General features: G+C 48.4%; 1 protein-coding gene across 1 annotated transcript in view; it reads right to left on the bottom strand.

Annotated features, from left to right (window-relative positions):
* Positions 1–14,428: 14,428 nt before the first annotated feature.
* Positions 14,429–26,554, bottom strand: part of LOC142245763 (leishmanolysin-like peptidase) — a 27,608-nt gene continuing 15,482 nt past the window's right edge. The window contains exons 4-17 of the mRNA XM_075318718.1: positions 26,437–26,552; positions 22,991–23,108; positions 22,599–22,771; positions 21,228–21,333; positions 20,720–20,814; positions 20,533–20,650; positions 19,496–19,603; positions 19,077–19,153; positions 17,861–17,971; positions 17,660–17,792; positions 17,163–17,322; positions 16,628–16,758; positions 16,335–16,545; positions 14,429–16,060 (exon numbers count right to left, since the gene is read on the bottom strand). Coding sequence (XP_075174833.1) covers positions 15,960–16,060; positions 16,335–16,545; positions 16,628–16,758; positions 17,163–17,322; positions 17,660–17,792; positions 17,861–17,971; positions 19,077–19,153; positions 19,496–19,603; positions 20,533–20,650; positions 20,720–20,814; positions 21,228–21,333; positions 22,599–22,771; positions 22,991–23,108; positions 26,437–26,552 — 1,758 coding nt within the window. The 3' untranslated portion in view covers positions 14,429–15,959. The remainder of the gene's footprint in view (positions 16,061–16,334; positions 16,546–16,627; positions 16,759–17,162; positions 17,323–17,659; positions 17,793–17,860; positions 17,972–19,076; positions 19,154–19,495; positions 19,604–20,532; positions 20,651–20,719; positions 20,815–21,227; positions 21,334–22,598; positions 22,772–22,990; positions 23,109–26,436; positions 26,553–26,554) is intronic.

Below are 26,554 nucleotides of genomic sequence, written 5' to 3'. Positions count from 1 at the left end.
TATTTTAACACCCTCATCACCTCTCTAGCCAACAATCCTAAACGACTCTGATACTTTCCATTCCCTCCTCGGACCAAGAGTTCTGGCCCCAACCACCAACTAACCTCAGCGCAGATGATCTGGCCAATTATTTTAAAGAAAAAATTGACCATATACGCCAGGAAATTTCCTCCCAGCCTCATAACACCACACATGGTCTGCCCTACACTTTATCTAGCTCACTTTCACTCTTTGATCCAGTCACAGAAGAAATCACCAGGCTCCTCGCATCTTCTCGCCCTACCTGCACCAGTGACCCTATTCCCTCACATCTCCTTAAATTTGTCACCCCAGCTGTCACCACTCACCTAACTAAAATATTCAATCTCTCTCTCTCCTCTGATGTCTTTCCTTCCTCCTTCAAACATGCCAGCGTATACCAATTACTTTAAAAAAACATCCCTGGACTGCCACTAACTACAGACCTGTGTCTAATCTCCCCTTCATCTCAAAACTCCTGGAACGCCTGGTTCACTCCCGTCTAATTCGCTGTCAGATAACTCTCTCCTTGACACTCTACAATCCGGTTTCCGCTGCTTACATTCTACTGAAACTGCCCTTACTAAAGTCTCTAATGATCTACTTACAGCTAAATCTAATGGTCACTACTCCCTGCTGATCCTCCTGGATCTCTCTGCTGCATTCAACACTGTGGATCACCAGCTCCTCCTCACTATTCTCCGCTCTATCGGGCTCAAGGACACCGTTCTTTCTTGGTTCTCCTCTTACCTCTCTGACCGCTCATTCACTGTATCCTTTGCCGGCTCCTCTTCCCCTTATGGTCGGGGTTCCTCAGGGTTCAGTTTTAGGCCCCCTCCTGTTCTCTCTATACACAGCCCCTATTGGACAAACAATCAGCAAATTTGGTTTCCAGTACCATCTTTATGCTGATGACACCCAACTGTACACATCTTCTCCTGACATCACCCCTGCACTATTACAAAATACTACCGATTGTCTGTCCGCTGTCTCCAACATTATGTCCTCTCTCTATCCAACACTGAACCTGTCAAAAACTGAACTTCTTCTGTTTCCTCTCTCTCCTAACCTTCCCAAACCCAATATTACCATTTGTGTGTGTGGCTCTACCATTACGCCCCAGCAGCACGCCCTGTCTTGGGGTTATATTGGACTCCGATCTCTCCTTCACGCCCCACATTCATTCACTTGCTCGTTCTTGTCAACTCCACCTCAAAAACATCTCAAGAATTCAACCTTTTTTTTACCGTTGACTCTGCAGAAACTCTTACTGTCGCTCTCATTCATTCTCGCCTGGATTATTGTAACTCTTTACGAATTGGTCTCCCTGTTACTAAACTCTCCCCTCTCCAATCCATTCTGAATGCCGCAGCCAGGATCATTTTCCTCTCCAACCGCTTCACTGATGCCTCTGCTCTTTGCCAGTCATTGCACTGGTTGCCTATCCGCTACAGAATCAAACATAAACTTATCACTCTCATTCACAAAGCTCTCCACAGTTCTGCACCACCCTACATCTCCTCCCTCATCTCTGTCTATCACCCCACCCGTGGCCTCCATTCTGCTAATGACCTAAGACTGACATCCTCAACAATTCGAACCTCCTACTCCCGTCTTCAAGATTTCTCACGAGCTGCACCTATGCTCTGGAACACACTATCTAGAGCAGGGGTGGGGAACCTCTGGCCCGCATGCGGCCCGCGACGACTTTTTCTGCGGCCCCCGGGCTGATTCCCGGGAACTGTAGTGCTGGGGCGGCAGCTGCATCTTACTGGCTGCTGGCCCTTTAAAACCCCACACAGCGCGTTCAACGCTGAACGCTGCATTTCCTATACCTGAAAGACTACGTCCCCACGCTGACACTGCCTACGTGAGGACGTACTTTGTAGGTGGGGTCGGCGTGAGGGGCGCTAAAATCAAAAGGAGAGGATTGACTGGCAATCATCCCCCAGGTCTTACTGTGCCGGCAGCGCTCTGTGCCCAGCGGCGGTGGCTCCCTGTGCCCAGCGGCGGCTCCCTGTGCCCGGCGGTTGCGGCGGCAGCTCCCTGTGCCCGGCAGTGGCTCCCTATGACCGGCGGTGGCTCCATGCCCAGCGGCTGCTCCTCTCTGTGCCCGGTGGCTCCTTGAGCCCGGCGGTTGCGGCTCCCTGTGCCCGGTTGCAGCTCCCTGTGCCCGGCGGTTGCGGCGGCTCCCTGTGACCGGCGGTGGCTCCCTGTGCCCGGCGGTTGCGGCGGTGGCTCCCTGTGCCCGGCGGCTACCTGTGCCCGGCGGCGACTGCTCCTCTCTGTGCCCGGCGGCTCCCTGTGCTCAGCAGTTGCGGCGGCGGCTCCCTGTGCCAGGCGGCGAAGGCGGCTGCTCCTCTCTGTGCCCGGCAGTGGCTGCTCCTCTCTGTGCTTGGCGGCAGAGCCCTCCGTGCCCGCAACCACCTTCAGCGCTCTGTGATCCCAGCCTCCCCCAGTTCTCTACCTCCAAGCTCATCCGAGTCTGCCTGTGCCCCCAGCGCTCTGTGCCCCTTTTTCTCCCCAGTGTTCTGTGGCTCCCCCAGTGTTCTGTGCCCCCCCCAGTGATCTGTGCCCCCCCCAGTGTTCTGTGCCCCCCAGTCTCCCCAGTAATCTGTGCCCCCCCAGTTTTCTGTGCCCCCCCAGTGATCTGTGACCCCCCCAGTGTTCTGTACCTCCGCCAGTCTCCCCAGTGATCTGTGCCCCCCAGTCTCCCCAGTGAACTGTGCCCCCCGAGTGTTCTGTGCCTCCCCCCAGTCTCCCCAGTGACCTGTGCCCCCCAATCTCCCCAGTGATCTGTGCTCCCCCCAGTCTCCCTAGTGATCTATGCACCCCCAGTGATCTGTGCCCCCGTCTCCCCAGTGATCTGTGCCCCCTCCAGTCTCCCCAGTGATCTGTGCCCCCCCAGTCTCTCCAGTGATTTGTGCCCCCCCAGTCTCCCCAGTGATCTGTGCCCCCCCCCCCAGTGATCTATGCCCCCCCCAGTCTCCCCAGTGATCTGTGCCCCCCCCCCCAGTGATCTATGCCCCCCCCAGTCTCCCCAGTGATCTGTGCCCCCCCCCAGTGATCTGTGTCCCCCCCCCAGTCTCCCCAGTGATCTCTGTGCCCCGAGCCTCTCCCAGTTCTGTCTGTGCCTTCAGCCTCTCCAATTCTTCTCTGTGCCATCTGTGTCCCCAGCGTTCCCCTGATTTGCCTGTGCCTCCAGCCTCTCCCATCATTCTCTGTTCCCCCAGGGCTCTCTGTGTCCCTCCGGCATCCCCCAGGGCTGTTTGCCCCCGGCTATTTATATAACCCCAGCAATGTTTTGCCCCCCCCAGCTATGTCTGTGTAACCCAGTGATGTGTATATACCCCCAGTGAAGTCTGTGCCGCCCAGTGATGTATGTACCCCCAGTGACGTCTATGCCCTGCTGCTTCCCTAGTGATGTATATTCCTCCCAGCCCTCCCCAGCAATGTTTATGCCCCCCCAGCTATGTTTGTGCTCCCCATCAATGATGTATGTATCCCCCAGTGATGTATGTACCCCCCCAATGATGTCTATGCCTCCAGCCTCCCCAGTGATCTATATTCCTCCCAACCCTCCCCTGTGATGTATATACAGCAGTCCCAGCCAACTCAAACCTGGAAAAGCAGTTGTGAAAAGCAAAAAGATCAATATCGCCTAATATTACAGCTGCACCAAAGAGTAGAAGCTCCAGCCGCCACAGTGAGTTAATTGTTTGACCAAATATATTAGGGTAATTTTCAAGTTGATAATTTTGTGCGGCCCCCGAAGGTTGGTAAAAATTTCCAAATGGCCCCCGGAAGAAAAAAGGTTCCCCACCCCTGATCTAGAGCAATCCGATTAATTCCCAACATCCACACATTTAAGCGGGCCCTAAAAACGCATTTCTTTAGACTAGCCTATCATAGTATCATAGTTTTAAGGTTGAAGGGAGACTCTAAGTCCATCTAGTTCAACCCGTAGCCTAACATGTTGATCCAGAGGAAGGCAAAAAAAACCCCAATGTGGCAAACAAGCTCCAATGGGGAAAAATGTCCTTCCTTCGTCCACATCCGGCAATCAGACTAGTTCCCTGGATCAATACCCTGTCATAAAATCTAATATACATAACTGGTAATATTACATTTTTCAGGAAAGGCGTCCAGGCTCTGCTTAATGTTAGTAGTGAATCCCTCATTACACATCATGCGGCAGAGAGCTCCATAGTCTCACTGCTCGTACAGTAAAGAATCCTCGTCTGTGATTATGATTAAACCTTTTTTCCTCAAGACGTAGCGGATGCCCCCGTGTTCCAGTCGCAGGCCTAGGTGTAAAAAGATCTTTGGAAAGGTCTCTGTACTGTCCCCTCATATATTTATACATTGTGATTAGATCCCCCCTAAGCCTTCGTTTTTCCTGTCTTGGTATTGCAGCCCCCCCATTCCTCTAATAATCTTGGTGGTCTTCTCTGCACCCTCTCCAGTTCAGCTATGTCCTTCTTATATATCGGTGACCAGAATTGTACACAGTATATAAGTGCGGTCGCACTAGTGACTTGTACAGAGGTAGAACTATATTTTTTTCATGAACACTTCTACCTCTTTTAATACATCCCATTATTTTATTAGCCCTGGCAGCAGCTGCCTGACACTGGCCACTAAAGTGAAGTTTACCATCCACCCATACACCCAAGTCTTTTCTGTGTCTGTTTTACCCAGTGTTCTACAATTAAGTACATAATCATAAATGTTATTTCCTCTACCCAAGTGCATGACCTTACATTTATCTACATTAAACTTCAATTGCCACTTCTCAGCCCAATCCTCCAATTTACATAAATCTCCCTGTAATATAAAATTATCCTCCTCTGTATTGATTACCCTGCAGAGTTTAGTATCATCTGCAAATATTGAAATTCTTCTCCGCATGCCCCCAACAAGGTCATTTATAAATATGTTTAAAAGAAGCGGGCCCAATACTGACCCCTGTGGTACCCCACTATGAGCTGAGACCCAGTCCGAGTACGTACCATTAATAACCACCCTTTGTTTCCTATCACTGAGCCAGTTTTTAACCAAGTTACACATATTTTCCCCTATCCCCATTATTCTCATTTTATGTAGCAACCTTTTGTGTGGCACCGTATCAAAAGCTTTTGAAAAGTCCATATACACAACATCCACTGCATTTCCCTGCTCCAGGCTTGAACTTACCTCTTCATAGAAGCTGATCAAATTAGTTTGACAGGATCGATCCCTCATAAACCCATGTTGATACTCTGTCATAAGATTATTTTTCTTGAGATACTCCAGTATAGCATCTCTCAAGAAACCCTCAAGGATTTTACCAACCGTAGAGGTTAAACTTACCGGCCTATAATTTCCCGGCTCAGTTTTTGGCCCCTTTTTGAATATTGGCACCACATTTGCTATGCGCCAGTCCTGCGGTACCGACCCTGTTATTAAGGAATCTGAGAAGATTAAAAATAATGGTCTATCTATCACAGAACTCAATTCCTGTAGTACTCTGGGGTGTAGCCATCCGGGCCCGGAGATTTGTCAACCTTAGTGATTTCGAGGCGGCGGCGTACTTCCTGCTGGGTTAAGCAGGTAATACTCAAGGGTGAATTTATGGCATCACTGGTCATGTCATCTGCCATGGCATTTTCTTGTATAAAAACCATAGAAAAAAAGTCATTCAGCAGGTTGGCTTTACCCTCATCCCCTTCCACCATTTCACCAAGACTATTTTTAAGGGGGCCAACACTATCGCTTTTCAGTTTTTTACTGTTTATGTAGTTAAAGAATATTTTAGGATTATTTTTACTTTCTCTCGCAATGAGTCACCTCACTGCACTAATCTAATCTAAACTCTTTCTGCCCTCATAACAAAAAATGTACTTCCAATTCTTGTCGGGTTCATGCAGCTGGTTTTGAATACCCTTATTAAATCGATGGCTGGGCCATATACAACAAGCTTTTCTCCCCCATTCACCTTTTGTGCCTCCCCTATTTCCTCATAGACTGTAAGCTTATGAGCGCGGCCCTCACTTCTCCTGGTATCTTAATTTTGTTTTTTTGTATGGTCTCAAATTGTCTGTAGATGTCCCCTCTGAATTGTAAAGCGCTGCGGAATATGTTGGCGCAATAGAAATAAAACATTATTATTATTTATTATTATTAAAGGGAAAACTGATCTCACATCTGCTCCAACTCTATTTCTCCTATTTTCTGTAGTCTATGCTTATATATATTTATACACACACACACACACACACACATATATGTCCACGATCTAAGTCTAATTATAGATAAAAACACTTATTTTTCTGTCTAAGTATATAGTAGTCCACCCAGTCTATTGTTAATTTACAGAGCACATGGTCTTCTTCACACATCCCCTGACTTGCTTCCTTTTCTTTGTTTAAACCATGCATGCCTCGGACACCATGTGCTTAGTCTACCATTTTAAAATCTGACCTAAAACGGCTGCCACCAGGAATAGCACATGGTTTATCACAGGATTGCAGCCTAGGGTCTCCACATCCACAAGTCCACTCTCATCCGGATTTTTCCTTTCCGCTTCCACCCAATTCTCTCTATATAGACACTATATAAACTTTCAGAAATACTTCCCCATACATAAGCAGCAGATAACAATCCATTGTCTTCCAAAACACCTTTTTTTCTTCAAAACAATTTCTTCCACACTGTAACCTCCCCCCTTCTGCCATCCACATTACTAAGCGCCAACAAACAAAAAGACAGGGGAGATGACTCACAACTGAAACACTAAAGAAAACTTCTAGTTTGCAGCACAAACTTCCAAATCCTTCCTTACTGCCACGTGGTCCCTGTCTGATTTCTGCATTCCGTAATTTACAAAAACACCTCTAGAGCTACCCCTGGCTTCAAGGTGTCTATACCAGCCGATTCACGTCCAAAAAAACACTTTTTAATGAGTCGGATTTACGTTCTGCGCTTCGTTCTGAACTCTACAAAACCACTTCCTCTACCTGTGCTTTAATTCCCTCAATCTAGCCTCGTACCCGGCCTCTATGTAGCCCTGTACCTAGCTTCTATCTAGCCCTGTACCCGGCCTCTATAACACCCAGGCTCCTGTAATAAGCCCCATTTGGATGTCTTCTACCCAGCTTTTTTAAACCAGGCTCCCATTAACAAGCCTCTCGGAGGTCTTGTAACTAGCCTCTCTAACCAGCTTTGAGAGCCCGTGGAAAACACGTGCCTAACTTGACCAATTAAAACCGCGCTATATCTCTAGGCTTCTTGCCGAGTCATTCATTCTAGGCCTGAAGCCAAAACTCTATTTACTACACCTCAAGCCAAGTCATTCACTCTAGGCCTCGAGCCAAGAACTCAATTTACTAAGCCCCGTGTCGAGTCATTCACTCTAGACTACGTGGCACAACTCTATTTAAATCTCCATTAGAACCGCAAAACATATCAAAGTCAACAACAAAAAAACCCATACCACATAGAGCGTCCTCCACGTTTCCAAACACTGCTCAAAAACCCACTTGCTCTCCTAACTACCAGTCAGTCAATCTCCCCTCAAGACAAACACACAACAGGCAGCAGGCAACTGAATATGTGACGGTTCTTCTGCAATTAAATGGCCAACAGCCGTGAGACCCGTCTGCCATCTATACAGATACCCTGAAAACCGGACACAGTCAGGCAATCAGTGCAACACCGCCCCCGAGACCACGGGAAGACTACAGATTGTGAAAAATTTGCAAACTTACTGTGCTCTCGTTAGGAGGTGATCAAATTCCTGGGATGTCAATGAAGGTCATGCAATTCCAGTTGCTGATTCATCAGGATTTCGGGTGTCCGTCTATTGGCCCCATGTTGGGCGCCATTAATGTTAAGATGAACTCTTAACAAGTTCCACAAGTTGCCTACTGCCTGATTCTAATTGGTGTGGATCGAGTGCATGCTTGAAAAATGAGATCAGACACAGTGTTGAATATTCATCCTTCCTCAACCAAAGTCGGCCCAGACTCTGCCTGATTTATTCAAGAGCATACCTTTATATAACCTAGGAAAGGGGCATGGTCGACTCTACAGTGAGCATACTTGGATGTGTCCATTGGTCAGGGAGTTGAACAATGTATTAGTCCATGAGCTGATTGGTGGGCATCATCGTAGGCGGGTCTATGATGTCATTGGATGGATCCATGGTGATGCTGATTAGAGGGTTAGTCGTCATCTGGTGAGTCCATGCTGATGGTAGGGTCTGTGATGTCATCGGTGGCCATCTTAGTTATATCTGAAAACCTGGCTTATGTATAGAGAATCGATTTCATTGAACACACTTCTTACAATCCTCTGCATACAGAGGTTAATTATTGTAGTTCTACAAACGTTGTGTATGCAATTTCTTGCACCAAATGTCGACTGCAATACATAGGTCACACCACTAGGACACTGAGAAAAAGAATATCGGAACATGTGTACGATGTCTTAAATAAATCAACCAGGAGTCCCTCAGGAGCCTCCCAGCATTTTCTCAGTGTCCACGGTGGTGATCTAGGTAGTTTGCAGGTGAGTGGCATTGAAAACGTTTTGCTACCTAGGAGAGGAGGTGATATAAAAAAAAATGTTACAATATAAAGAGATAAAATGGATTTTTGAAATGTAAATGAGGGTTCCTATGGGACTAAATATAAGAAATGATCTAATGTATTTCTATTGAGACTTTATTTGTATGTTTCCTTGTTTGGTTGCACATATAATAATGAATGAATTGGATTTTTTTTCCTGCATATGTAAATTTTGTACTGATTGCTGACATCATGTCCTGGGCCATATGTTTTTAGTCTGGACTCATTGTGAGATGTGCTGAGACGGAGTAAGAACAACTCGTCCGAAACGCGTCCTCCTAGCATGGCATAATGGACTTAACGGTTTTTCAATAAAGGACTTTTATTTTTAATCAAATGCACCGTGCTGGATCGACTTCTTTGAATCTTGGATACTAAGGGAGCGGGCTGACTCCAAATGGATCCCTGCATGGTGAAATGAAGGTCTCCTAAAACAAAGAGGTGAGCTGGACACACCCTTGTATATGCTTCTGTTCAAGAGGTTAATTAAGTATTTGATCTAATGGCTCAACACTCCTTCTGCTCTTTCCTTCCTTCCTCCTCAGCTTAATATTTAGTTGCACATCCTTTTGAGGCAATCACACGATCCCTGTAACTGTCAATGAGACTCTCGACAGGTATTTTTGCCGCTCCTCAAGAGTAAACTTCTCCTTGTGTCTGGTGTGTGAATGTCGCCTTCTCCAGACGTTTCAACTCTTTCCAAAGATGCTCAATAGTATTTAGGTCCGGGCTCATAGAAGCCACTTCAGAATAGTTGTGTTCCTCTTCGCCATTCTTGGGTGTTTTTAGCTGTGTGTTTTGGGTCATTATCCTGTTGCAAGACCCATGATCTGCGACTGAGACTAAGCTTTCTGACACTGGGCAGCACAGTTCTCTCTAGAATCCCTTGATAGTCTTGAGATTTCATTGTACCCTGCACAGATTCAAGACCCCCTGTGCCAGATGCAGCAAAGCAGCCCCAGAACATAACCGAGCCTCCGCCATGTTTCACAGTAGGGAGTGTTCTTTTCTTGATAGGCTTCATTTTTCCGTTGTTGAGGTGAGACTACAATGGGTCTCTTAAGGTCTGACTGCCATGTTCAGATTATAATGTAATGTGTGCACACGAGAAAGAATAAAATAACGGACTACAAGTCAGTTATGAACCTTCTCCATGACAGACGCCTGAGATTCTGCCCGATTATTTTCCACAAAGCCTTTATAGTTCTAGAAAAGTAAAGGGTGTAGACAAAATATAGTCCAATCAAATATCGCAGGCTGGATTCAGGACATATAGGAATTTGCATAGTCTCTCCTGGATTGGTCAGTTCATACGTTGAGAATTCTCCTTTGTGTTCATCTTGGCTGTTGGCCAGGATGTAGGAGCCATCTTTAAAGTTACATATACTAATATATTGTATTAAGGAAAATCACTGAATATATTTTATATTATATATATATATATTAGTAAGAAACAAAAGTGTGTTAGGTTACATCAACTAAACTACATAATTGAGTCTATGAAATGGCTGGATTAAGTATTTTTGGTTACTTAATTCTTATCCTCAACAGCGTCTGTGAACAAAGAGCTGATGTGCCTTGCCAAAAAGCTAACCTGACTGTACACAATAGTTTATGTGTTTTGGATGAAAACTGTCCCATTTCAGGTATGTTGGACAGTCAATTGGCTTCTGGGACAGGGATGTCTCTATTTCATTAGTGCATAGTTTGAAGGAGGAAGAAATGCAGGGCACTACTCTGAAGGGTCGGAGAAGGTTCACAGTAAGCATTTTCACCACTTAAATTACTGCCGTTTTTTTATATACTGCCAGGAACTATACAGCTGCGTGGTGCTCCTGTATAAAGTCCAAGCACCCGTCGAAGCACCGCAGGTGTGCGAAACGGCCGTCGGCTAACGTGCTGTCCGCTCCCTCTCACTCCCCCTCAGCACAGCATGTAACTCCGAAGCTTAAATAAAAGCATTTTTCTACACAGCAGCAAGCGGTGAGTGCCCATGTTTTTCTTACCTTTGGATGTCTCTTTCATTGTTCCGTAGTTTAATGATGGTGTCCAAAAAGTTGATTTCAGTGCAGGAGTAGTTGAGTGTTAGGTTGATGGTGGGATGAAACTGATGAAAGTGTTCATGGAAGGTCTTCAGCTGTTCCTCAGACTCTGTCCAGACGATTAAAATATCGTTAACGTAACGGTAGTAGGCCAGAGGCTGGATAGGACAAGAGGATAAAAAGTCACTCTCAAGCTTGGCCATGAAAAGATTTGCATATTGTGGTGCCATTTTCCTTCTCATTGCAGTCCCAGTCTCTGGTAGATATATGTCATTGTCAAATGCAAAGTAATTATGGGGAGGATGAATTTTGTAAGCTTCACCACAGAATCTGCATCAATTCCTGTATTTTCCAGGAAGACTTTGCAAGCAATTAATCCATTCTGGTGTGGAATATTCGAGTACAAAGATTCTACATCCATGGTGGCAAGGATGGTTCCCTCTGGAAGAGGACCTATTGCTGATCATTTTTTCAATAGTTCAGTTGTGTCCTGGATGTAGCTGGTTGTATTCCTTACCAGGGGTAAGATGCCCGATTAAAATCTATTTTTCCAGACGCCCCACGTCTGTGTTTTAGACATCCCTGAATCCAAGAAGCATCATTGTCCTAAGCGCTCTATCCTCTCCTACAACAACAGTAACATTTCCCTGCAACCAGAAAACATGTCAGACCTGTCCATTTATACTGACAATGGGCAAGATTCCCAGATCACATCAGGACTACAAGATCCCAGGTACCTTCAGCTGTGCCACTACCAATGTGGTGTACTTAATTATATGTACCAAATGTCCAATTGGGGGTCTGTATGTAGGGGAGACCGGACAACAGCTCAGGACAAGGATGAATTCTCACCGCCACACAATTAGAGAAAAAAGGATGGATCTACCTGTGGCCAAACATTTTTGTAACCCAAATCACAGCATCATGGACATGAAATTGCTGGTATTGAAAGGAAACTTCAAATCCCAGAGAGATAGGAGACTATGGGAATACAAACTTATGATGAGCAGTGACACATTCAGAGCAGGAATGAATGCATCACATGGATTTATGTCTTTTTACATCTATTAAGAAATGTGCTCCTCTGACCATCCGGGGGCGTCACAGCCCAGACAAGACCCCAATCAGAGGACAATAAAACTTTCACACTGCTTATCTATGAACTGCTGCAATATTTATGGCCACAACAGTTTGTCCTCTTCCCATAGTGATAGTTCTGCTTCACATAGCTTGTCTTATTACTGCTCCATTCTAGGTCCTGTTGTGTATAAATATGTGACTCTTCAGATTTTGTGTTATACTGAGCCTGATGAAGAGACCGGAGGAGTCTGGAAAGCTGCTATTACCATCTTTACATTTAGCCATTAAAAAGGTATCCACTGAGGACTCAGTTCTTTTAAACATTTTTTGTCTTTTCCTCAGTATTTGAGGGGCGTCCAGTTCTCGGTGCCATCGATGTGGTACCAGATTTCAGCCCCTTCTTGATGACATCTTCACAGGGTCCTTGGTGGATCTAATGCCGGGGAAATGTTTTCTGCCTTCTCCTGACTGCTCACTTTCCACATTGAGATCCTCTGCTGCGTTGTCAGCTGTTTATGGACCAGAAAAGGTCAGGAAAATCTGAATGTTTTGCAAACACATTATTATTTTTATTTTCCTTTAAAATGATTTCAGTTTGTTTCTCAGTGATTTGTATAGATTCTGGGAAACATTAAAAGGGGGGAAAAAATTCTGAAAGTATTTTTCGTGGTAGGATTTTTTCATTACAAAAACCTGTGATTTTACAGGGGGTGTGTAGACTTTCTATGGATTGTGGTGGAGAGGATTACTAGAATCTGAGGCATTGTCATGTAATGGCTAACAGCGCCGCAGCAGAACGACATGTCCCCGTGTATTGATATCACCAATATTGATATGCCCAAGAGTGACAGCGATGCGAGGGTTATTAAATGGAAGTGAGCAGCAGCCGGTAGCTACTGGTTATGATGGTGGTCGGTCATTAGCACCGTACAGCTGGGTGTCATTGCTGCCATCAGTCCTGTGGTTATCCTAATTTTTTAGTAAGAATTCTGGCAAATTCAAGGCTGTAAGAGTGTTAAAGTGTGACGACTCCTCCCACCCCGAGCATCAGCGCGACGACTACTCCCACCCCGAGCGTCAGCGCGACGACTACTCCCACCCCGAGCGTCAGCGCGACGACTCCTCCCACCCCGAGCGTCAGCGCGACGACTCCTCCCACCCCGAGCGTCAGCGCGACGACTACTCCCACCCCGAGCGTCAGCGCGACGACTCCTCCCCGCCCCGAGTATCAGCGTGACGACTTCCTCCTGCTCCGAGTGTCAGCGTGACGACTTCCTCCTGCTCCGAGTATCAGCGTGACGACGACTCCTGCTCCGAGTGTCAGCGTGACGACGACTCCTGCCCCAAGTGTCAGTACGACGATAGTCACCTCACAGAGGAATAGGGTCCGGGGCACAGAGAACTCAAAAGCCGCAACCAACAGCCATGACATGAGCAAAAATCAGCATGGGGCGCGGCTGGGGAGGACCATGAACCCACTGGAGAACAGTGGCTGAAATGGAGGTCTGTCTTCTTAAGCAGAGTCCAGATTTTTTCCTAGAGGCATTGATAGCCGTGGATCAGTCTGGAGACCACGGGGACGCTGCCACGAAGAAGCTTCATGAGGGAACATCACACCAGCCTTACTCCTGAGATTATAGTGGGGGGGAATGTACAGAATCCGGGTCCCCGTGGTCTTCACTCCCGATCCTCAGCTTGGAATTACATTATTTGTGGTAGAACCAGCAACCATTTCTCCAAAGTGTCCAGAAATAATTTTACAACCCCGGGTTGCATGTTCCATTACTGTGAGCCACCTGTGAGGTCTAAACCTGCTGCCGTGGCCACAGCGCCTCCGCACTTATCTGCCATGGCCGCAGGCTCGAGCACATCGGGGACGTCATTGGTCGGTGATTACACCGGATCTGCCAGCAGCAGATCCTGATGATTTGTACACTGAGCGGCAGAACCTTCCTCAGACCATTAATAGCCTCAGTGATGGCCGCTGACGCCAGAGGTGCCGGGATTTCTGCACGAGGCTCAGACTTCACGTGATGTATTTTGTCTCCTTGCTCCTCCATCTGCAGATCAGTGACGTCTCCGTCCGGTGATTCCCATTATTCCACCAGTTTCAGGGTTGAGGATTGTGCTTTCAGCATCTGATGTGGCAGGAATCTGCTGCCTACAACACGGTGTTGACACTCTCCCTCCATGGATTTCTATGAGGACAGAGTGCGGCGACGGCAGCTGAGACTAGCAGCACTGGGTGCACACAACATTCAGCCCCGACAATATGAGAGGTCATCAAAGGAGCAGCGAGTACAGCGCCGGTCCCGTCACCCCTGTGGTAGCATCAGGACTTGGCGAGGTTTTAACTCCTTTCTATAGGTTTCTTCTTCCCTCCGCTAGATGTAGCAATGCATTTCCCCACCTTACATACAGTGTGTCCACCCATATCCTGTCCACCGCCATTAACTTGAGAACGGCGGCAGCTATAGGCATAGAAGTGGTGTCTAGGTATAGTAAAGTAGCCATGCGCTACGCAATGAAACCACCTATAGCGCCACCTGGTGGAAAACAATGAAGTTAGCATTTTTATCTCGATACGGAACGAGAGAGAAAAAAGTTAATGGCGGTGGACATGATATGAGTGGACACACTGTATATGGAGGCCATTGCAGGAGCAGAGCAGACGGCGGCTGAGCACAAGACAAGTGTGCGGGGTCTGACATTTTATTGACAAATTTAAAATAGTCTCAGTTACAATAAATATCAGCTGCAGATAACAATCAGCCCTCTGCCCATCACATGGGACGGCGTTCCAGGCCCTGCCGGTGGCCCTCCACCCATCACATGGGACGGCGTTCCAGGCCCTGCCGGTGGCCCTCCACCCATCACACGGGACGGCGCTCTGTGCCCTGCTGGCCGCTGAGGGAGTGACACCAGGAGCGGCTTTGTCAGGATCTCCCCCGGTGGGAGGAATCACCGGCACATAATCCAAAGATTCAAGAAAGACAGTGAGAGATGATAATACAAAAGGTGCAGTCTGGACATGACTGTGCCTGCTCTTACCGCCGCCCCTGACCATTATCTTCTGCCTCTGCATAGGATAACAAGTGTCAGGGGGGAGTGCACGGAGATCGATCACCTCCAGTCACTGACCCCCCAGGACATGGTGACATTGCCCGAGCTCCTGGCGGCAGCGCGCTTGTCACACCCGGGGGTCACTCAGAAATGAAGAGCTAGCCAGTGAAAGAACCCTATGATAACACTGCTGGGCGAGGGGCAGCTGAGGTAGAACATTGCATTATTTACCCTGGGATCCTCGGCGCTGTGCACATGCGCCAAAAACAAGCGGCGAAACCATCAACATACGAAGAACAAAACAGCACAAACGGCAGACATTTCACCTACAGACCGGGCGGCGGGGAGGGGAAGAGTCAGCAGTTTAAGATACGGGGGAATGGGGGTGGGGGGTTGGCTGCAACAGGTGAAATAGGTTCATTGCCAAATTCCACACTGTGGTAAATTGCAGTAAATGAATGCAGTTTTGCAGCGTGCCGGCCCTTTAACATGTAAATCATTTTTCATCTAATAATGTGACTGATGCAGAGAATCAGACATTGCAGTAATCTCACGTCATGAGATAGTCAGTGGGGGGCTCCCAGATCGCCAGACCCCCGCCCGCAGCTCCTTGTACTGTACATTAATAAGCCCTTAAAGGGCCAGCGCCCAGTCTAATGAAAAGCTGTGGGATTTTGTAACAGACTTTGAATTTTGATTTCTCCTCCCTGGCGAGACCTCTGCTTGCTGTCCAGTGCAGGAAACACCTCGTCTTCTGCTTTTTCAGTCTTTTTATATCCACTAACAGTAAACAGAGGTCAAAATATGAAAGAAAGAAAGCTGCAAAAACGCTCCTCCTGTAGAGCTAGAAAAAGTGCAACAACTCGCCCAGTGGTGGGTACGGGGCGCTGCTCCTCGGGGACAGGGCCAGCACAGACTTAGCACAATGATACACAATGGCCTTATGTGGGGATGTATCCGGGGATTTCGGGTACTCAGTACATGGCAATCCTGAGGTGCGGCCTGGCCTCCGCCGCTCTGGGCCTTAGACTGGGGTGTAAAGTGCTAATGCTGATTAGGGTGGAGGCGGCTCTGCCCCCCGAGAGGTCATCCACGTCCAGCACGAGCCGCGTCCACACAACAGTACATATAAAGTGCAGCAGTGTGGTCACTTGTACACGCACAGGTACAGCCCTGCCAGCAGGGGGAGCAGGTTCAGCATCAGAAGCCACAGGGTGACCACCAGGTTAGATGAGCGGGAGCAGAGATCTGAGAAGAGAAGACACGAGACCTCAGCCCGGGTGCAGTTCCTGCAGATCCCCCGTCCTAATCTACACACACGTGCCAGACCGCACAGTTATGACTGTGATCAGTGTGACATGCGGCTGCAAGTCTCCGGCCCGGGGATCACAGGAGTGGACGCTGGCCGGGGCAGCGGGGTCCAGCAGCTCTGTACTTAGTCGGCTTTGCTGGTTTCTCACCTGTTCTCAGGTGTGAACATGGCCCCTATAGATCGCCAGATTACCTGCACTTTGTACCTTACCTACAGGGGCAGCCCTCGTCCGGTTGTCTGGGGGAGGATCCCGTTCTGGAGGACAGGCGTCACAGAAGTCCCAGCAGGAGGGGCAGACGAGCTTCCCCTCATAATACCAGCCGCTGATCTGGGTGCTGACGGCGATCACCTGCCCGGCCCGGCTGCACAGGTAGGGGCTGTCCTCCAGCCAGACGCGCAGGCCATCCGGGGCACAGCTCACCTGTGGGATGAGAGGTGACGGACCTCCAGTAATCACACGTCCCTGATCGGACCCCCGCAGCTTAGGACGGACAGTACCTTACCTGATAGCAGCCGCTGCCCCAGTCCGGGTAACTCAGCTTTTTTGTGCACTGCTCCATCACGAAGGCCGATCTCTGCTCCACGCAGGCGGACTCCGGCCCGTAGCGCTCCGCTCCATAGTTCCTGGATTCAGCTGGAACATACAGAAAACCACCGTCAGATGGGAGTAGTAGTACAGAAGGCCGGAGCCGGCCCTGCAGCCTGGTCACAGGGCAATGAGGTGCGATCCGTTCCTACACATGTAACATCCCAGTCACATTGGCTGTAACCGGACAGTCAGCGACCGCAAAGATCAGAAGATCAGAGGACAGCACAGGGCGATTCAGAGGACGGCAGCGGCAGCTCTGCATGAATCCGGGACCTTCACACCGGACAGGAGAAACCCGAGCAAATACTGTCATGTCTTCCCCCTTATGTATCACACAGTGATCAGACTCCCAGGAAATCACCCTCCTGCCCTACAGCCTGGCGCCCCAATGGTCAGACCCTCCAGGATCCCACCCATGTGTCTGTGTCACCCCGATGCTTCTGACGGACCCGGCTGGTTCTGGGACAAGGTGCAGTCCGAGCTTCTCTGGTATTCTCCGCTCAAATGCCAGCTGAACTCCTGGGTAAACGGGCAGAAGTCGGCGATCTCCACGGCTCCCCCGTAGAAGGAGAGGTCTTCCTGCAGGACCCCGGGGATGTGGTCGAAATACTGAGGGAACAAAATAAGAGATCAGGATCAAAGACAAGACTTCGAGAAATAAAAGATACGCGACCCATCCCGTAACACCTGATAGGACGATAACACGTAGCCGGCCGTGTGAGCCCCCAGCCACAGCGCCATTGGCCGCAGACATGTAGCGGTGCCATTAGCCATAACCACGTGATTTCGCTATTCGATATGAAGAGTGCTACACAGACCCGGACATATAATACCCCCCAATCTGCTGCGCTGTGGACGGTGACGAGCACACGTTGTATGAACGGCCTTCCCCAAGTATTCGGAGCCCATACATTGCCCGGACCAGGAGGTGGACTCTGGCAGATACCTGGTATTCCTGGGGGAGGCTCCGGGGGAATCTCTGCAGGTTACATATGGCCACCGCCCTCTGGTCCTGCCGGCAGGTCAGCCTTAGCGGGTTGCTGCGGAGGGCGTCACAGAAGGGGCTGACGTTCTTCTTCCTGTGCACAGACGTGTTACATACACTGTGTACATGATACGGAGACTGTGCGCATGGCTCGGGTCTTACTTTCTGCTCTGCTGATCAATCCAGAACTTGCAGCTTTTCATTGCAAAGTCGCATCCTTTCCCGCGGCCCCAGTCCAGTTTCTGCGCCATGCTGTAATTCGCCCGGTACCAGCTGAGAAGAATTAGAACATCAGTGTAAGCAGAGACTGCCGGGCTCATGTAGTGCCAGCCAGGCGAGCCATCGACGCACACACCCCTCCTCACCATCCACGGGTGTCTGCACTCCAGCCGTGGCGGAGGTCACATCTTCTGCACAGCCGGTCTGGGACATTATGGCTGTAAGGAATAGTGTAGGCGGCTGTACCGCTCCGTACAGAGGTGTCCGTCCCCCACGCCGAACTATCACAATGAAGGCGTGGAGGTGACGTATGCCAAGAGCAGCCTCAGCCACGTCCACGGTAACTGCCGCTCCTGACCAATGATAGGAGACGTCCAAAGACGACCGCCTACCAGAGACGGCCCGCCGACTAACGACGCTCCACCAACCAGAGACAACTAATATACAGTACATCTACTGGGAAAGGGCAGAATGCTGGACAAAGCCATAGAGTAAAAGTGACGGGCATGCTAACGGATACCACCTCAGCGGAGGCCAAGCGGGCCTCTACAGGTGAACAGAGGACTCTGGATAGTTCCCCAAGGAAGATGCACCTTGTGCCCAGAACCTGGGCGCTGCGGCCGGTGCAATCAGCGGGATCCCAGCTTGTGGTGTAATGGACATGATTATGAACTATTATGAGTATTAAGAGTTATATGAAGATATCCAAAAACCAGGATTTCAGATAGTGCTTGACCTGTACCACACCTATATCTGCACTCAGACATCATAAGACTCGGACAGACTGGACTTATGTGACAAGTAAATCATGCTGACATAGCTTAATGTAAATGAGGAAATACACTGTACATTACAGTATACTTATATCACAGAATAAGCTATTTTACGGTATTGCCCAATAGGAGACGTGTTACGTATTATTGGCCCCTAGCCAACTGATTTCTTTTAAATGTTTGTGGACTTCCGTAATTAAACCATATTTTCTATGCAGATCCGTGTCATTTCTCTGGTCTGTATAGAATAGTATGCATGCTACTAACAAATGACTCATGATTTGGATGCAGACGGGGTTAAGGTAGATGCATAATTAGATTGCATCACTGAAAATGTATGGCCCCCTTAAGTCAGCCGAAGAGCCCCGCGCATCTTCACTGCTCACCCAGTGTCCTCCATCAGCGCCAGGGTGATCCGGGAGAAGACCCTGTTCTGCGTGTGGGAGCCGGTCATGGCTTCATTCTGTGGTGAGGCAATGCAGAGGGTGAATTAACAAGCAGGAAAAAAAAAACTAAAGCCGCCAGTCCCAACCCAAGACCCTCCACAACTCCCAACATGCCCAGAGAGCGCCGGCCGCCTGCCTGCTGGGAGTTATCATATAAGAGGAGCCACAGATTGGAGAGTTCTATACAGAAAAACCCAGATGCCCACCCCACACCCCCTTACCCACACCCCTGCTAACCTCACCTCCCCAAACCTTCTGCCCACTTCAACCCATACCTCCTGTTTGCACCTCCAGCCAGCACATTCTACACCACACACCCACCTGCACACCCCCACCTGCCCGCATCCCCCCGCCTGCACCTCCAGCAGCCGCTTCTCCCAGTGGTTCAGCTCGGTCCCGATACCGCCCTGGTTCTCCAGCTCCATTCCCTCTAGCATCGGGCAGTCAAAGTGGTTGCGCACCTCCTCCTGAAACACAAAACGAGAGTACAAAGGGGCTGAGAGGAGCAGCAGACAATGGCGGGTCTAAAGAAGAAAGAAGCTAGTTAGCAGATCTTCAACTTGGCTGTGTAGACTGGGAAAGGGTCAGCAGGGTCCTGTCACCACCAGAGAGCGGGGGCCACAGCCAGGGTCCTGTCACCACCAGAGAGCAGGGGCCACAGCCAGGGTCCTGTCACCACCAGAGGGCAGGGGCCACAGGCAGGGTCCCGTCACCACCAGAGGGTGGGGTTCACAGGCAGGGTCCCGTCACCACCAGAGGGTAGGGTTCACAGGCAGGGTCCCGTCACCACCAGAGGGCGGGAGCCACAGCCAGGGTCCCGTCACCACCAGGGGGCAGAGGCCACAGCCAGGGTCTCGTCACCACCAGGGGGCAGAGGCCACAGCCAGGGTCACGTCACCACCAGAAGGCGGGGGCCACAGCCAGGGTCCCGTCACCACCAGAGGGCGGGGGCCACAGGCAGGGTCCCGTCACCACCAGAGGGCGGGGGCCACAGGCAGGGTCCAGTCACCACCAGAGGGCGGGGGCCACAGGCAGTGTCCAGTCACCACCAGAGGACAGAGGTCACCGGCAGGGTCCTATCACTACCAGGGGACATAGGCCACCATAAGGGTTCGGGACTGGCATTTTACAAAGCCTCTCTCTAAATGCCGGTCACAGAGGCGCAGGCGTGACGTCCATTGCTAAAATCTTGTACAGAACATAGAATATAACAATCCAGCAGGCGGGGACCCGGCTCGTCAGTGTCTGGAGACCTGATCCCTACAATGAATCTTAATCCCATTCACTCCTACAGTCTATAGTCTCCTGCTATAGGACAGAGACCACGCCGGACATCTCTCCGGTGCCCCGTGGACTGCGGCTCCTGTGTCATCGCTACGGTCGGTGCCGGACTCACCGTGACCCTCGGGGTGACCAGCAGCTGGACATCGTGCTGGACCATTCTGGCTCCTCGGACCTCCCAGGTCCTGGTCACAGTGCGGACCACCTTCTCTCCCCACTGGTAAACACCGAGGCTGCAATAGAGGGAGTGTGTAATACCGCGTACAAGTCAGGCAGCACAAGCGAGGCAGGATGGCGCTCACCTCTCATTGAAGACCGGCAGACCATTCGAGTTCCTTGGGGTCAGCGGCTGCCCGTCATCACCATAGTACAGAGCAAAGAGTCCGGCGGAAAAGCCCTGGGAAGAGGAAACCAGAAATCACATCCCGCGTATATCACCGCAACGAGACGCAACCATACATACACAACGGAGGGGCGCAAACATACATACACAATGAGGCCGCCCCCTGACCTCGGCAGCATACCCCCCAGCCTCGGCAGTGCGCGCGCACACACACACACACACACACACACACACACACACACACACACACTGGCCTCGGCAGCGCGCGCGCACACACACACACTGGCCTCGGCAGCGTACACACACACACACACACACACACACACACACACACACACACACACACACACACACACACACACACTGGCCTCGGCCAGGAAACCTCTGGAAAATCTGGCTGGATTTATGGGACGTCATCTGGAGAATAGACACTTAGGTCAGAAGGCCACTGAGGTGGAGCTACATACCAGAGCGTGGATGATCTCGTGTTTCACGGTGGATAACATGCCCGCAAACTCCTGAGGCTGGGTGGAGATCATGTTGGGGCACAGGTTGGCATATCCAGCAATGGGTCTACAAGAACAAAGATGGAAGAGAATAGTCTGATTGAGAAAGGATTACATAGAAGCCTCCAGACCCCCGTGTTCATGCAGTGGTTTTCTTGTTATTACTGGAAAGTGCACCGTCTAGATTCAGACTGAAGGCAGCAAAACCAGGGAAGGGAGAAAGGAAGAAATCTTGAAACAAGAGCAGTGTGTGACATAGGCCGTATGGTGTTACCTCTCAGATTCCTCCGCTGCCCCCGTTACTCTGATGATGGCGGTGCCCCCCTCATCTCCATCAGTCGTCAGTCGTGTATCAGTTCCCGGAGAATCCGATCTCTTGTCGGCCGCTTTGCCTTCACTGTGTCTCACTCATCCTATCCCATCTCCATTGATTAAAGCGGGTGATAGTGGAGGCCGTGTCCTCTGACGCAGCCTCCATCCTCTCCTTGGTCCATACAAGTCTCTTGTTTGCAGTCCTCATTAGCAGCTTCTTTGCAGCAATTCGACCATAAATGTCGCTCCTCGCAATTTTCTGTCTGTGCATCATTTATGACAGCTGGTATTAAGGCTTGTAACTCTGATGAACTTATCCTCTGCAGCAGAGGTCATTTCTTGGTTGTCTTTTCTAGAGGCGGTTTTCATCAGTTTCATAACAATTGATAGTTTTGATGATTGGAATTAAGGATACCTTCAAGGTTCCAGTTATTTTCTGGATGACTGACCTTAATGTCTTGCAGTAATGATGGATGTGGCCTCTCTTAGTTCAGGCCTTCTTGCCATATTCTGGCTTAGAACTGTTGTGGAATAGGCTCAGCTGTATGGAGCTGCGCACCAACACTGCAATCTCCAGATTGCCACAAACCCTTTCTGATGTCCAGTGATTCCACAAATGATCTCTGGACGAGGCGACCCGATCTTCAGAGCTATTCCTGGCGTTGACCTGAAGATGCTGCTTGAGAGAAAATGGGGTATAAAGCTGAGTAACGGGGGCACATGAGGAGCTTGAGGGGTAACATTCTGCTTTGCTCTCACGTTTCTTTACTCATTTCTCTGTGTCCTTCGTGATTTTGCCGCTTTAAGTCTTAATCTAGAATGTGCACAACAGAATAAGGTGGAAACTATTATATGAATGGGGGGAGGGGAATACAAACTTCTGCCTGGTCCTGTACATACTGAAGGGATCACACTGCTGATAATGAACACGGTACCATGAGGCGTCATTGCTCTGTATGGGCGGGTATGTGCAGCGCCTCCGTATACTACTTTCTCGCTCCCGTTAATGGCTGCTGTTACCTGTCCATTTCTGCTTCCAGCTGGCAGTAGGCGGCGTACGCCACAATATTCTCCTGGCTGCATCTCTCAGTGGTGATGGCGCTCACATAGAGGATGAAGTCGGCATCTCGCACCCCTCCACTGTCCGGGGGTCCTGATGTCCCACAGTACTTGTTGCGGCACAGCAGACATTGCTGAATCACAGCGGGAAATAATAATGGTGATCAGAGGCACCGAAGATAGAGACCTGCAGAGCAGCGCTCATCAGTCAGCGTTTGTGCAGGAATCCGGATGACGGATATCATCCATCCGCAGCCCCTGGGGCAGCAACACACGATAATGAGCCTGTACCCCACCATACTGCGGAGATCTAGGTATAAATCATCCGCCAGACCGCTGCAGCACATCACTACCTGCAGATGATCCTCTGGGACGATGACTGGTCCACACCGCGTGTGCTCAGCACAACCTTCATGGCAGAATCTCCGGGCATCCGCCGTCCTCCTCACATACTGATTCTTCACACACTGTCTGCAGAGGAATATAAAGTATATACCCCGGGGGGTCAGTACAGAATAATACACAGTGGATATAGCAGGTCCACGGGACTGTGCAGCCCCTGGATCGTCATGTAAATAATCTTACAAGGAAGAATCATTTCAGCACTTTCCCTCTGATAATGTCGCCCAGAATCTGCTTCCAACAATTACAAGTAATAAAGGAGGATAATCCTCGCACCCGAAACTAACGCTCTGGTGACGTCCCTGTGCCTAAAGCCCCAGATCCATTTTATTTCTTATTTATTAGTTTGTTTTATTTATTATATTTGTTTTTTATTATATTATATATATATATATATATATATATATATATATATATATATATATATATATATATATATATATATATATATATATATATATATATAGCAATTTTCTTGTTTAGAATCCAGTTAATCTGATGTCCATACACACGTGGGCCCATAAACATATACATACACATATTATATAGAGATAGATATATATATAGTATATATATATATATATATATATATATATATATATATATATATATATATATATATATATATATATATATATATATATATATTATATATATATATATATATATACACACATACATACACACACACATACATACATATACATTATATATACACACACACACACACACACACACACACACACACACACACATACGCTCACATAGAACTCTATCAGGTGAACCTTGCCATGTTACTGTTTGGCAACATTATCTAACATTAGGTTGTGTCCTTCTGGAGTTAGTGGACCCAATTTGAAGATCCAATAGCTTTCTTTTTTGATAAGTTTGGTTAGTGATTGTGGATCTTTATTACAAATAGAGTCTATGATGGTGAGTGTCATTTTGGGGTCCCTATTGTGCACATTATTGTAATGTCTTGAAACACTATGTAATGAGTAGCCTATTTTTATGTTGTGTCGGTGTTGATTTAGTCGTGCATGCATTTCTTGTATTGTCCGACCTACATATTGGGCACCACAGGGGCACTCCAACAAATAGACTACATATGTAGAGTGACAATTAAATTTGTTTTATTATAAAGGTTTCTCCTGTGGTCCTGGAGGTAAAGGTTTTTGCTCGTGATCACCTGGCAGCATAGGCATTTTGGTGTTTGACATGGGTAACATCCCCATTGATTTGGGTTGTCAACCCTGACTACTGATGATTTTAGAGAGGTGTTGCTGGGTGCGACCATATTACCTAAATTCCTATTTTCCTTATAGATGATGATGGGTCTATGGGGTATATGGTCTGATCGTATAGGATCACCTTTTAATATAAACAAATATTTATTGAGTAGTTTTTCGATATGGGTCCTAGGTTGACAGTAGGTAGTGACTAGACTCCATTTGGATAGTTTGATTTTTTTCTTCATGGTTTAGGGTATTCACTTGTTTTGGTTGTATGCATATTTCCTGGGTGAGGGGATTTGTTTTTTGTAGGCGTCTTGTAACAATTTTTTAGGGTATCCTGTACAATTTTTTCTTATCCTTCTATACTGTCCGTATGGGATGTTCCGGATCCATCTTGGTAGGTGTCCACTGTTGTATTTTAAATAACTGTTTACATCAACGGGTTTAAAGTGTGTGGATGTTTTAATCCTCCCTGTTTCATTCAAACTAATTTGTAGGTCTAAATATTGGATAGTTTTATTTGAATGGGTAGCAGTAAATTGAGATACTCTACGAATTCTTTTGCTTTCCCCAAAGGGCCTCTTTTCACAGGTCTTCTATGGGATTCAGGTCTGGACTCATTGCTGGCCACTTTAGTAGTCTCCAGTGCTTTCTATCAAACCATTTTCTAGTGCTTTTTGAAGTGTGTTTTGGGTCATTGTCCTGCTGGAAGACCCCTGACCTCTGAGGGAGACCCAGCTTTCTCACACTGGGCCCTACATTATGCTGCAAAATATGTTGGTAGTCTTCAGACTTCATAATGCCATGCACACGGTCAAGCAGTCCAGTGCCAGAGGCAGCAAAGCAACCCCAAAACATCAGGGAACCTCCGCCATGTTTGACTGTAGGGACAGTGTTCTTTTCTTTGAATGTCTTTTTTTCCTGTAAACTATGTTGATGGTTTTTCCCAAAAAGCTCTACTTTTGTCTCATCTGACCAGAGAACATTCTTCCAAAACGTTTTAGGCTTTCTCAGGTAAGTTTTGGCAAACTCCAGCCTGGCTTTTTTATATCTTGGGGTAAGAAAATCTTAATTACTTACCGGTAATGGGATTTTCAGAAGCCCATGACAGCGGAACCTATCTCTCAGGTGGTGCTGTCATGGGCGAAAGGGAAAGTGGGGTCTTCCTGGGTATCCTACCATACAGTCCTTTTCATTCAGACGCCGACGGATAGTACGGGTGACACTGTTGTACCCTCGGACTGCAGGGCAGCTTGAACTTGTTTGGATGTTAGTCGAGGTTCTTTATCCACCATCCGCACAATCTTGCGGTGAAATCTCTCGTCAATTTTTCTTTCCCTTCCACATCTAGGGAGGTTACCACAGTGCCATGGGCTTTACACTTCTTGATGACACTGCGCACCGTAGACACAGGAACGTTCAGGTCTTTGGAGATGGACTTGTAGCCTTGAGATTGCTCATGCTTCCTCACAATTTGGATTCTCAAGTCCTCAGACAGTTCTTTGGTCTTTCTTTTCTCCATGCTCAATGTGGTGCACACAAGGACACAGGACAGAGGCGGAGGCAACTTTACTCCATGTCACCGGCTGCAAGTGTGATTTATTATTGCCAGCACCTGTTAGGTGCCACAGGTAAGTTACAGGCGCTGTTATTACACAAATTACAGAAGCAGCACAGGATTATTCACACAGCGCCAATACTTTTGTCCACCCCCTTTTTATGTTTGGTGTGGAATTATATCCAATTTGGCTTTATGACAAATTTTTTTTTATTTTCATTGAAAACAATTTAAATGAAGATAATACCAAATTACCTGCAGATGTGTCTGCATAGAGAGTGGAGGGAAAAACCTGCAGATGTGTCTGTATAGAGAGTGGAGGGAAAAACCTGCAGATGTGTCTGTATAGAGAGAGGAGGGAAAAACCTGCAGATGTGTCTATATAGAAAGCGAAGAAGGGAAAAACCTGCAGATGTGTCTGTATAGAGAGAGGAGGGAAAAACCTGCAGATGTGTCTGTATAGAGTGTGGAGGGAAAAACCTGCAGATGTGTCTGTATAGAGAGAGGAGGGAAAAACCTGCAGATGTGTCTATATAGAAAGCGAAGGGGAAAACCTGTAGGACACACACACGCAACCCGCCCAGCAGGACGCACACATACGCACCGGCTGAGCAGGATGGAGCTGCTGGGTCTCCGCACCTGGAACGTCCTCTGCAGATAGGAGATGGCTTGTGGGAAGAGCTTGTTCTGTGGAGCCGACAGACCATCACATGCTGCAAACT

This window comes from Anomaloglossus baeobatrachus, chromosome 7 (assembly GCF_048569485.1).
Source record: "Anomaloglossus baeobatrachus isolate aAnoBae1 chromosome 7, aAnoBae1.hap1, whole genome shotgun sequence".
Classification (NCBI taxonomy): Eukaryota; Metazoa; Chordata; class Amphibia; order Anura; family Aromobatidae; genus Anomaloglossus; species Anomaloglossus baeobatrachus.
Note: the sequence above shows the minus strand (reverse complement) of the source record. Positions and strands in the feature narration are given on the sequence as shown.